Genomic DNA, 12,693 nt, shown 5'->3' on the forward strand with positions numbered 1-12,693 from the left:
GTAATTACTGCTTCCCTGTTCACTTTGTGGTATATTATTAAACTACATGAATCTGAGTTGGACAACACCCAAGTTCGTCCACTAGTTACGAATGACAGATACATATAACAAACTCCACACACTCACATACAAAAAGGGGGAGTATCTGTGAGTATTACAGAAATTAAGGATCACTTTCATAAAGTATGCCCTCGTTAACTCAGTATTTTATCACTGAATTTATTATTGTACAATTTCATGAATGGTGGTCTCTACTCTAAGAGACGAAATCGTACTGAATAAAGAAAGAAAGTTTTTTTTTTACGTGAGAGATGAGTATTTCAATAACCTCAAATGGATACTCTGCTAAATAATAAGTTTGGGCTTGAAAATGAACTAAGGAAAATCGTTCGTGGTTATTGCTGTTATGCCACTGGCCGAAAATACTTTATTACTATCCAAAAATAAACTGACTTTGGTTTTAGCGAAGAGATATTTTAAAGAATTCAATGCAAGTGTTAATATTTTGTAATGTTATATGATTGTTTACATCAATGATTCGTAAAACCATTCACAGTTGTATGGTGCAGCTAAGATGTCTGCTTACTCAAATTTAACATTGAAAACATATGCCCATTGTTCATTGTCAACACATTGTGTTTCGCTGATCAGATGAACACCTGTCGAACGTGCAGACTACATTGTATATTTTCTTTTATCTTTTGTTACGATCTGAAATGAAAACGATTAAATTAACAATGCTTTTAATATTTATATCTAAATCGTTTAAATGAGTATATAGTTAAATGTTATGTTTACCCCAATTGCAAAGAAAAGAAAAAAAAAAGATTAGGATAACGAAACAACTGTATTGTGTCTTAAACATCGGTCTTTTTCTACTTTTGATGATATAAATTGAACAAACCGTCGTACAGGCATCAAGAAGGTTTTTGATTTTCGGTTACTGTTTGCTTATCTCACTACACGCGCACATCTATATATTTGTTTCAGTTGCCAAAAGTTTCATGAACACATTGTTACCGTTATAAAATATTGCATGCGTTGAAGTTTTTTATTATCATGCACAAATGTTTCTTATGTACTATAATTATCTAAGTATGTAAACAGAATTGCTGTAAACAAGCGGCAGAGTTATACAGTACATATTTTCTCAGCGAATAACACAAAGCACGATGTTTCGTATCTTACTTCTTTTGTGCTTTGATCTACAAACTTCAGGCCAGACCTGTCAGTCATGTGCTACTGATATCGATAAAGTGCTTAAGGAAACTTTCGCTTGTAAATCAGACGCAAACAAGACCATTGGATTGGCCGTGTCCGTCGTGAATTCTGATCAAGTGGATGTGAAATGTGTTTTTAATTCACGTCAGTTGAGCAATTTTATAACCTTTTAGAGTTAGCTTAAAGATGTGTTTATTTTTGTTGAGGACATCTAGAGATATTTAATATTGTTATGTATTTAGTTATAGCGTTTCACCATGTCTGCATTCTTGATCACGTACTTTTTTAATTGCAACTTTGAAATCATACGGCGTATTTGTGTTTTATTGTTAAAATTATGTTCTAGCAATATTTTTAAGAAGCATCAACCAAAATATGATTTTCGGCTACCCTTATAGCTTCTGTTTACGAATATTTTTGTCGCCAAAAAATATACTGAATAATTTTTGTATTTTTTTATACCTCGTTGAGGCAAAAATCATTTTTTTACGTTTTTTATTCTTCCAACTACTTCTTCCGACAATACGAAGTAAATTGATATATTTAAGTATCAACATGCTGCCCAATGTCTCAACTTTACAATGGTACTAAGAAAGTTTCGGAAAATTCTTTTTTTTACGATTTTATAGTTATTGTAACACAAAAAGAAAATCTAAGCTCCTGAATTGATCAGATATGTTGGATACATAATGATCTTAATATATCTGAAATATGAGTTTTACAGTGTCGGTATGCTGTGAATGAGAATTCTGTTTGATAATCAGACCGGTTTTCTAATGGTAAGGGTAATATTTTGAATATTTTTTGAAAATTCTTTATTGAAAATGAGTTTTTCGTGGTTTATTCATGTAGAAAATTAAATTATCTGTCGAATGATACCAGATTTGAGACGTTTTAGTCAAGCTTTAACTTGTGGAGTCGAATAAATGCGACTTTTACGGGAAAATCGAAAATCCACTTTTTGCATTTTTTGATAAATTCTGACAATGCAAATCGCCGTAAGATATCGAAAGAACCCGGAAAGAACTACTTGAGATAATGCTAAGCAGAAAATACCAAATAAGCCAGTTTTACTGAAGCATAAATACTCTAGGGGTTTTGAAATTGCAAAATATGTCAATATAAACGATTTTTGTTGGAGTAGAGGTACATTTTCCCCCTTTTACTCCAAAACCCTGTGTGTTACCGCAATTTTTTGAATCAAATGTAAATCTGAGATATGGAACTTTATGATGATACCTATATATTTTTAGATTTCATAAGCTGTCCCAGAAAGATTTAGACGCTTGAAAAATTGAGTCACATGATCTTGGCTTTTTAACCTAGTGGGGTACAAATATAGGCTTATACTGAAAAAAGAATCCGAGAATATTCTTTGGCAACAAATTGATTCGGCAATGGGAGATAGAAAGGAGCATGAAAATCACCACGAAGTTGATAAGTGGTGGTGGGGTTGTACTGTGGACCATCCTTGCACATGAACTAATTAATTATTTAGTGAAATTTGAACTATTACAAATTAAAAAGCCCTAAAACACCCGAGACTTTATTCGTTGTTTTGTACTTGGTAGAACATTTGACTTTCTCTTTCGATTTTGTTCTGTTTTAAGTAGTTCTTGTAAATTGACTTAACATATTCCGCTGCACCCACTTTCGGTGCAATCACAAATTTGAATATTTTAAAGAAAGGCCTGCGCGTGTGGATCATACGTCATCAAGGCCAGATCAAGAAGCGTTTACTAACATTCAAATCAGCTCAAAATATATGGTATATTATTCTTTTTATAATTAAGCTATTGAGATTTACTGTACATCTGGCCTAAGAATCTCCATATGTATTCTATATTAGATTCATATTTTAAAGTTGATTTTTAGCCTACATGAAAAAGAACACGACTGATGATCGGTCTGTATGTAAGAGGCTTAATCAGACAGTGATTAATTGCAACATGACCAAAAATTTCACCTTTGCACCTGGTTTGGTTTAACCCACTTTACATACATTTTTTAGGGGAATTGGGTCTTCCTATGTTTTTGGTTCTAATGCTGCTGATGAGTGGTTACTTCTTAGAAACACTGAAATTCGCAGTTAGAGGTATTTTTGTATCTATCATGACAAGTTGTATCTATAGCATCTGTCTGGTTAATATAATCAAGTATCTTGGTCTTGTTATTTTTTCTGTTTTAAGATATAATCTGGACATCAAATTGAAGGAGATTTTCAGAAAAGACACTATTTTCAGAGACGAATTAAGATCTAATTATGTTACAGTGCGGGACCCTCTAGCTCATAAGATCGGTATTCTATACAACAGGGCGATCAGATTTGATATCAAGCTCAATCATAGCAACGCAATCGAGTAAGTTTAGTCTCTTAATCCAACTTTATCTTTTTCTGCCTTCAGTTGACTTTGATAATTCGATATTTGTTATACCACATTCCCGATAGTAAATCAACACCATCCGGCATTGTATCATTGCTTTTTTTCCAGCCGATTGAAGTATCTTGAAACAGCCGGTGTTTTTAGAGGGAGCTATCATTATAACAGTCTTATGTATGGTATTTTGGGTTACCTAGGAGAGATGTTTGGAGGGGACAAGTGGGAGACTTGGTCAAAAGACATATTTTTGATTCACTTGGGATGACATCAACATTTGTTAAGACTGCTAACCCAAACAAATTCAAACTAGAACCAAGGATATGCAGAGTATTATGGCAAATTATTTCCTGTGCCTTTAGATTTTACAAGGTATCAAATTTTAGGATTCGGAATTCTACTCAAAGAATAAAGAGTCTCAAACGACCATGTGTATCAAGCCTTTAACGAGGGAGGAATAGGGTGATTATGACATAGTGTAAGTTGTTTATAATTATTGTATGATAAGAAAAAGTAATCCAAATTTTATTCAGTGTTTCAGTATATCTAAAAAAGAACATACCCCTTAAATAATTGCTTTTAATGTGCTAGTACGACAAACCGATAAGGCAGAAAAACGTAACTTATTTGATAAAGTTCTAAAATTTCCATACATCTGTACATTTGTCATTTCAACTGTGCCTGTTTTCAAATTTCAAGCCCACACTCCAATCAAAAGTAGATAATGTTCCTAACAAATTACTAATACCGAGAACATATTCATTTGTAACTCACTAATTTATCATTTTAGTATTCTGGAGGAATAAAAAGACCAAATCATTTTACTTCACCTGAATATAGGCCAGACAATTAACATTATAACAATATTTGGTAAGGATCGTAGTTATACAGTACCTTTCTAATTATAAACACTATGCACAGGTCACTGAGTCAGTACTAACCACAGCTGACGGCATGACGAATTGGATGTGCTTTCTCTTAAATGGTGGGAAACTTCCAAATGGAAGTAGACTTATTTCAGTAAAAGGTTTCAGGGAAATTATCACTCCTGTCAATGTAATCCCTCACACCTATACTGACGATACTTTTCTAAGCCACAGCTTCCGGTGACAAATGTACATGACGGCTATGCTCTTGCGTGGAGAATTGGCTACTATCGGGGTAAGATATATCTAAAATTTCGACCAGTCATCTTGATCATGGACATATATTTTTTCTCGATTCATGATTTGCACTCTTCTGTTTGTTTCATGTTTGATGTTTTCTTTAAAGTATTTTTTCTCTTTTGTGTGAAATGTTTGTTTGTGACAGTCTTTAGCTAGTTTAAAATTATATTTGTGATTAGAAACTTAGAAACACATAAACACTAAAAACATGGTTAAATCCAAAGTTATGGTTGTATAAATCATTTGGTAAGGAGTGTATAATTGATATATTTTTATGTTAATCGAAATATTGAATGAAAATATTTATATTCTTTCTGGTAGGATTCAAAATGGTAGTTCACACTGGTTCAGCGTGGGGATATAAAGCCATGCTATCCTGGAACCCGGGCGTAAATTTAGGAATCTTTGTGACCTTTTCTGAAAATGATCCCAATTACTTTTACAGAGTAACCCTTCATAATTATATATTTGATGTCTATAAGGGAATTGAACCTTAGTTTAATTCGTCAACAATATGTATTTATCCTATGCTATGGATTCAAGTGGAACCTCCAAAACAAAGGCCAAATCATTCAAAAGAACTTATCATGCAACACGAGAAGGAAGGATATGTTGGAACGTATCATAATATTATTTTTGGCAGTTTAGAGGTCAAAGGTCGCCAAGACGCATCATAACTGACAGTAGTGTATGGTTACAGGTCTTTTCTCATATACCCGTCATCATCAAGGACGAGTTTTATGGAGAATCATTTTTCATTTTTTATCTAAATATCTGCTTGACTGTTTGACATACAGACATTAAACTTCAGTTATGGATCACGGCCAGTTACTTTGATGTCATCAATTTTTTAAATCGAAGCCATTATTTGACAAAATTGAACATAGTTTTGTGCATTTCTATACAGCTTCAAAATTTCTTATTGTGGTCCCGTTTTTAGTTGGTTTGGTATTTCACTAGAACATTTTGTTTTAAAGATTTCGGTTTGTGTTTGTATTTGTTGTGATCGTGGTGGTTTCTTCAGTTAAAAAAACTTATTACAAATGAATATCATAGGTTAATATACCTTCTATTAAAGTCCTCTTTTAAACGTATGGTTATAATGCTTTGTAACATGATACGAAATGACGAAGCTACCTCTGACATAAAAAAGACATAACTAACATACAAAACAACAAAACGTAAATTTAAACAACATTACGTAATGTAAAAAAAAGTGTCGGATGTTTAATATATTTTAGATATGACAAAAATTGATATCTTAAGCATTATTTTCGGTTTTGTTGTAGTTTAGAAAAAAAAAAGGTTATGCTTTTCTTCTTTTATGTTAACAAAATGCCTAATTTATCATATGGTATTTCTTTTACTGAATTATTAGTCAGAGATACAGATCTTGGGATTCATTTGGTTTTGGATTTCCATAAACTACAAGTTGATTATCGTCTGTACAGTGTAACGTTAAGCTTATCTTCACGACAGTATTTTTTTCAAAATAGTGTGCCACTACAAAAGTTACATCATGATCGTTGGGTTCGGCCTTGATATCAATTACCCTCAATTAACAAAAAAAAAACAAAAAAACAAAAAAAAACAAAAAAAAACAAAACAAAACAACAACAACAACCCCCCCAAAAAAAACAAAACAAAACAAAAACAAAAACAATAAAACAAAAAACACAACCCCCCCCAAAAAAATAACGAGTTAAAAATGAAAACCAGTATTAATTCACTATGGAAGGAGTTCATTTGTGGCAAATTTGATTAAAATAGTTGAAGCTGTAGTTAATCTACATAAATAGAGAGACTGTACAGTATGTAGATTTAAACTACGGATGATAGAAGTTTTACGTTGCTAAGCGCTAATGACTTATGACTTGTATCTCATTATATATTTATCTATGCTATGCAAATACATCTGTACTTCTCTAGTACATAGTGTAGAACATGTTTTCTCTGTATTATTTACGAAGTTGAACCATTGTTATGTATTTCATTTTACTGATGCTGTGCGTTGTCTGCAAGTCCTACACCCTAGACATTGAAAGAGTACTAAGGGAAACAGTTGCTTGTAAATCAAATGCAAACAAGACTGTAGGATTAGCCGTGTCCGTTGTTAAGTCCAACCAAGTACTTTTTTCTCGGGGATATGGAGTTATTGATCAAGATGGAAAGAAGCCAGTCACGAAAGACACTTTGTTTCAAGTAGCATCACTGTCAAAAGCTTTTGCATGTGTCCTGGTTGTCAAAATGATGGAGGAAAAAACGCGGTAAGACAATTTTGAATTGTTTGTATCATGTGCATTGATCTACTTAGAATACTGAAGTTGATATCAGTAAAGTAATATTTCAAAAAAAATGTATTTTAACCTGCATGATTAAAGCAATGCTCAATAAAGCATAAAAGTACAATATTAAAACATATTAAAATAACTTGAAACCTCAGTTAATTGCGTACTTTTCTAAAAATGGTTATATTAAGACATACCAGCCATAACTCATGCCGGAAGCTTTTGTCTTTTTATCGTTGATAAATACTTTTAAGATTTCAAACCATTAGTTGGATGGTTGATATATCTTACGATACGTAACAAATTTGTTTCGTTTTAGATATACAATAGACACAAAACTGAAAGACATTTTAGGGAAGGATGACATCTTTATTGACGAGTTACGATCTAACTACACCACACTCCGAGATCTTCTCGCCCACAGGACTGGTATACCCAGCAACAATGAAATGAGATTTGATACCGTACTCAAACGGAGCAATGTGATGGAGTACGTATTGTGTTACTTCAAACATCCATGCTCTCTGCTTTAAAACATTCATTTGTTTTTCTCAAGTTTTGCAAAGCTATTAGTGTTATTGGTATAAAAGAGTAAATGTGGTATGATTGTCAACCCCCGTACTTTTTCAGGAATTTTCCCATTTCTACAAAACATATGTATTTTAATTTTTTTAAACTTTCTTATGTGACAATTACTATGAACACGTACTTGAAATATGTTACGAACGGATAAAGTAAACTTTTTGAGAAAAATTATTGCCTTTATAATTTTGACAAATTATTGACACTCGTGCCTGTATTATGATTTATTAAGGAATAAATTAATTTGAGATAAATCTATAATCTGATTGGTTAAACTATTTTTTGTTATATCTCAATGGATAAAAAATATTGACACGCCACTATTCAGTTAAATTCAGAGCTACTTTTCTCATGTTTAAAGATAAAAATATGTTTTAAAATTAATTCATCAGACCTGGCTATGATAACAATTTTGTCTATTAAAAAATAATATAAATTTTCCATGTGCATATTGTTTATTGCGCTTGATACATCGCATCTACCCCAAAGAACTTGAGATAAAGGATACTACAGACACTGTGAAATCGGCCTCATATCTTGACCTACACTTCGAAATCGATGGTAAAGGAAAACTATTGACCAAACTGTACGACAAACGTGATTATTTTTCATTCAGAATTGTCAAATGTGGCAACATCCCTTCAGCATCTGCGTATGGAGTGTTTATATCAAGACTCACACAGCTTGCCGAAACTACGCATACTTTTTGTATCGCGCTATAACTCTAACAAATAGGTTTCTGGAACAGGGTTATGTTGCTACAAGATTGAAGTCATCACTACAGAAATTTTATGGTCGTCATCATGAACTCGTGGATCGTTATGGGGTATCCATCAGCACCATGAAAACTGATTTATTCAACGGGTCATAGTTTTCCTTTGCTCGTTTGTCTACCCCGGACTTGACTTTTTATGAGCAACTCGGCGGGTGTTTCTAGAAAAGCAGAGGACGCTTACCCTACCAGTGCACTTGGTCCATGCTCCCATTTTTTAGTGGAGTCCGAGTTGCTCATTTGCTTTTGTTGTTTTGTATGTATGATTTTAGTTACTTTATGTTCTTTGTTGTGTATGTCTGTTTTCCATGTCTGGTCTTTGTCCCTGGTTCACATTCTTTTGATTACCGCTATAACCTTTGTTCCCTTGATTACTCTTTCAATAGACAAAATTTTTGTTATTGCCAATTCTTAAATGACAGATATATGTTTTCGGTCTATGAAGAAATAACCTCAATCACTTGGTGCAGACTAAATATCATTGGTTATTTTCAAGTGTGCACCAAGGGCATTGAGTCATTCCTCATAAATTAAATTAGGTATCAAAATTCAACGAGTATATCATGAAAAAATTTCGATGACGCGACAGTCATAACAAAATGAGAAGATGGACGAATTCTTTTTTATCCAATCAGAAACCGTTTTACTTCTGAAATTAAATTATTCATTGATAACAGGGAACCTAGATACCATGTACACAATTCTGACTATCCCTGTTGTTGTGTATTTCAGTTGTATATGTTTATTTTTTATTTTTTTTTTTTGGCATTTAATACATGACATTTGTTTGGAAACTGCATGCATGGCTTAGTCTTCATATTTGAAATCTCGGAAACAAGCGGAATGGTTTCTCAAGTTACACCACCCGCAAGTTTATGTTCTTACAAGGATTAAGATCTAAATTCCCCTTTTACAAAAGTAACTTGTTTTCTAATTCAATTTAGAACATATGAACATGTAAGAAAACCCAAATTATCACAAAATAAGCTCTGCATCACTAATTCACCATTCCTATTTAACCTGGAAACAACGTTTCTTTTTTGTATTCCCGGCCAAGATTTCCCCTTAATTGTACTACTACTTCTTCTTTAAATACTCGGTACATTCTGTATCAATTTACATTTTTTTCAGCCGATTGAAATACCTTAAACCAGCCGGTACATTTAGAGGGAGCTACATTTACAACAATCTTATGTATGGACTCCTAAGTTACATAGCAGAGATATTTGGAGGCGACAAGTGGGAAACTCTTATAAAAAGGCATATTTTTGATCCACTTGGAATGACATCGTCAACATTTGTGACGGTGGCTGACCCTGATAAGATAAAACTCGCCAAAGGATATGTAGAATACTACGGGGATTTGTATCCAGTGTCATTTGATTTCACAAGGTGATTGTTTCATCTAGGAGAGTACAGGGAAGTTTGATTTAATTAAAACTTCCATATCACTGTAGAAGTAGAAAATAATACCATTTAGTGAATATGTTCGGTTTCCAATATGTTTTGATAAATTAATCGTTTCATTTAATTTAATAGGAGATGACGTCGGCAAAATATTCTACATTGTTTTGCAGATTCTATAACTAAGTCTAGTTGTTGCGTTTCTAAATAAGTTTCCATACCCTGAAATATATAAGCTACCATCGATTCTTATCCTCCCCACTTTAACTTGTGAAATATTTGTAAACAAGTATGTCATGTATTTGTGAATCGATTGACAAAGGAATATAACAGCTTGCACTAAAAGAGTTGCCAAGTAAACCAATTTTAAATTTAAAAGAATATATTCCAATGATAAAGACTAGACAGGAAAAAACACAAAGAACATGAATACATAACACGTGTAAAGAAACAAAAGCAAATAAGTAATCAGGACTCAACAAAAAACTGGGAGCATGTAGCAGGTGCAACGGTAGGGTAAGCATCTACCTTATTCTGGAACATATTCTTTGAGCAGGCTGATATTTTTTCATAGCAATTATATTCATATGCAGATAACATGTTTATCACCCCTTATATGCTACGAAATGATTATCACTAAAAGCAAAACACCTACTTTGTTAGAAAGTCAGAAAAAAGTTTTAGCATTTGTGACAATAACAATATATTTTCAATCCATTATTACTGTAGGCAATATGGAGAGCTTTGTGGTTCTGTCTGCATTTTAACTACTGCAGAGGACATGACGAACTGGGCTCAATTTTTCCTCAATGGCGGTAAACTACCAAACGGAACCAGACTTATTTCAGAAAATGTTTTCAAAGAAATAATAACACCAGTTAATATGATTGCTCACTCTTATACAGACGATTATTTCTCTAAACCAGAGCTTCCAGTGACAAATATACAGAACGGCTACGCTCATGCATGGAGAGTGGGTTACTATAGGGGTAAGATATTTTTTAGTTCAGGCTAATAATGACTTATCTGGTTGATTTACTTCGATTTTTTTTAGTATTAGGTCAAACTTCATTTGGTTTAGTTTATATGAGTAAACTTTTGTCACATATCGAATGTACTGCACTGCTGTAAAATAACGGTATTGTTTACAAGTAAACTTAAAACTAAATATTTAGGTCTTTTAACAATGAATTTAAATCAGAATAACACAATGATACATTAAACTTATTATGTATTGTTTTGTTTTCATAACAGGTTACAAGATGTATGTGCACACTGGTTCAGTTTGGGGATACAGGGCCATGCTTTCATGGTACCCGGATGCCGATTTAGGTATTTTTCTGTCCTTTACTGGGAATGATCCTAATTACTTGTATAGACTGTCTCTGCACAATTATATATTTGATGTTTATAAGGAGTTTAAACCGTATTTGAACTCATCGACAATCTGCAGTTTCCCTGAGCCATGGATTAATATAGACTCTTCAAAACAAAAACCTAATCACTCTGAAAAGCTCGATCTACATCGTAAAAAAGAAGAATACTTGGGAACCTACCATAATGATGCATACGGTAGCTTAGAGGTTAAAGGTCACCAAGACGCGTCAAAACTCACAATGGTTTATGGTTATACGTCTTTTCTCCTATACCCTTCACCTACAAAGGACGTATTTTATGGAGAATCGACAGGTATTTCTAGGTACTTGTTTGACGTACAGAAATTTAAATTCAGCTTTGACACTGATAAAATATTTTTGCAAACGCTAGACTTTGGTTCCAAACCCATCTTCAACAAACAGACAGGAACCAATGCTATGTATGTCTATAATGGATCTAAAATTATTATAGTTATACTGATATTTGTTGGTTTTATATTTAAGTAGAAGTTGCGCTTTAATCATTTAAATCTCAGCTTAAATGGTGAACTGCATGCTACTTACCTATGTAAAAGTTGCTTAAACAAAATATATTGTAGAATCCCGCCTTTAGTTCTGTATTTTATTATCCCAAAGTTAATTTGCATACTTACGGTAAAACTTATTTTTATTAGATAAATTTGTCATCATTTCTGTAATCTAGAAACTTTGCAGTCCTAAAATGTGTTACTGTCATTATCTTTCAAAATACGTTTAAAAGAAAGTCTTATATGTATATGTATTTTTTTCTTAAAATATAAGATAGCTCCAACTTTGAAAACAATAATGTATGACCATATAATCCTATCGATAATAAAATATATACACCTATTTTATATTCTGGTTATTCCAACACGGAAAGTACAGTAGATGTTTTTACAATATAAATTGTTGCTGTAATAATTAACCCCTAAATAGATGTACAGGTAAAGGTAAGAAATATATTAATTTATGTTGAAAATGTTTGTCGTAATGATGAAATTTTACTTGATTTTTAGAAGATATAAACACATTAAGTTAAAATATTTAAATTTGTGTTATTATAATTTTTAATTTTTAGAAGTTGAAATGCGTTTAAAAACAGATAATCAATGATTTTCACGAACAAGTTCGATTATACTTATATCAATATCGAACTCACTAATTTGATACCCCCATACTTCCCCGTTGGATAACATGCACCTTTCGACGTCCATATTAATTTGGAAGGGGTGTGCAAAAAGAATATGCAATAAAGATAATGAGATAATTGAATCCAATTCCATTCAATTGTATAGGAGGAGTAACATATAACAGGTAGGTCTCCCATGTCCCCATATTCACAAATCCAAAAACAAGTCCGTGTTTGGCTATTTGCAACATATTTCTTAATGTTTTCAAATGAAGTGTATTCTATGATGCTTTACAAGTTTGTTTGAGTTCAATTGATTGACATGCATGTATTAATAAATTATATATTTAAAGCAA

The 12,693-nt window shown here is 32.5% G+C and overlaps 1 protein-coding gene and 1 pseudogene across 2 annotated transcripts; both read left to right on the plus strand.

The window, feature by feature from the left end:
- Positions 1-3,863: 3,863 nt before the first annotated feature.
- LOC148618691 (uncharacterized) lies at positions 3,864-5,820 on the plus strand (annotated as a pseudogene). Its single transcript, XR_015921283.1, has 3 exons — positions 3,864-3,937; positions 4,475-4,760; positions 5,087-5,820. The product of XR_015921283.1 is annotated as an uncharacterized LOC148618691 (transcript).
- A 758-nt stretch (positions 5,821-6,578) lies between these two features.
- Positions 6,579-12,693, plus strand: LOC148618692 (uncharacterized). The gene is made up of 5 exons (XM_088577847.1): positions 6,579-7,032; positions 7,373-7,543; positions 9,539-9,799; positions 10,541-10,800; positions 11,066-12,693. Exons 1-5 carry the CDS (start codon positions 6,749-6,751, stop codon positions 11,692-11,694), a joined length of 1,605 nt encoding a protein of 534 aa, XP_088433973.1. The 5' UTR covers positions 6,579-6,748; the 3' UTR covers positions 11,695-12,693.

Source organism: Perna viridis, chromosome 4 (genome assembly GCF_037379345.1).
Source record: "Perna viridis isolate PV_CMFRI_1.1 ecotype Kerala chromosome 4, ASM3737934v1, whole genome shotgun sequence".
NCBI lineage: Eukaryota > Metazoa > Mollusca > Bivalvia > Mytilida > Mytilidae > Perna > Perna viridis.

Bases quoted from the DNA above. Each gene is read 5' to 3' on its own strand.
- LOC148618692 (XM_088577847.1), top strand. From the start codon at position 6,749: ATGTATTTCATTTTACTGATGCTGTGCGTTGTCTGCAAGTCCTACACC. The intron at 7,033-7,372 runs GTAAGACAATTT...GTTTCGTTTTAG, and splicing joins ATGATGGAGGAAAAAACGCG to ATATACAATAGACACAAAAC. The intron at 10,801-11,065 runs GTAAGATATTTT...TTTTCATAACAG, and splicing joins GAGAGTGGGTTACTATAGGG to GTTACAAGATGTATGTGCAC.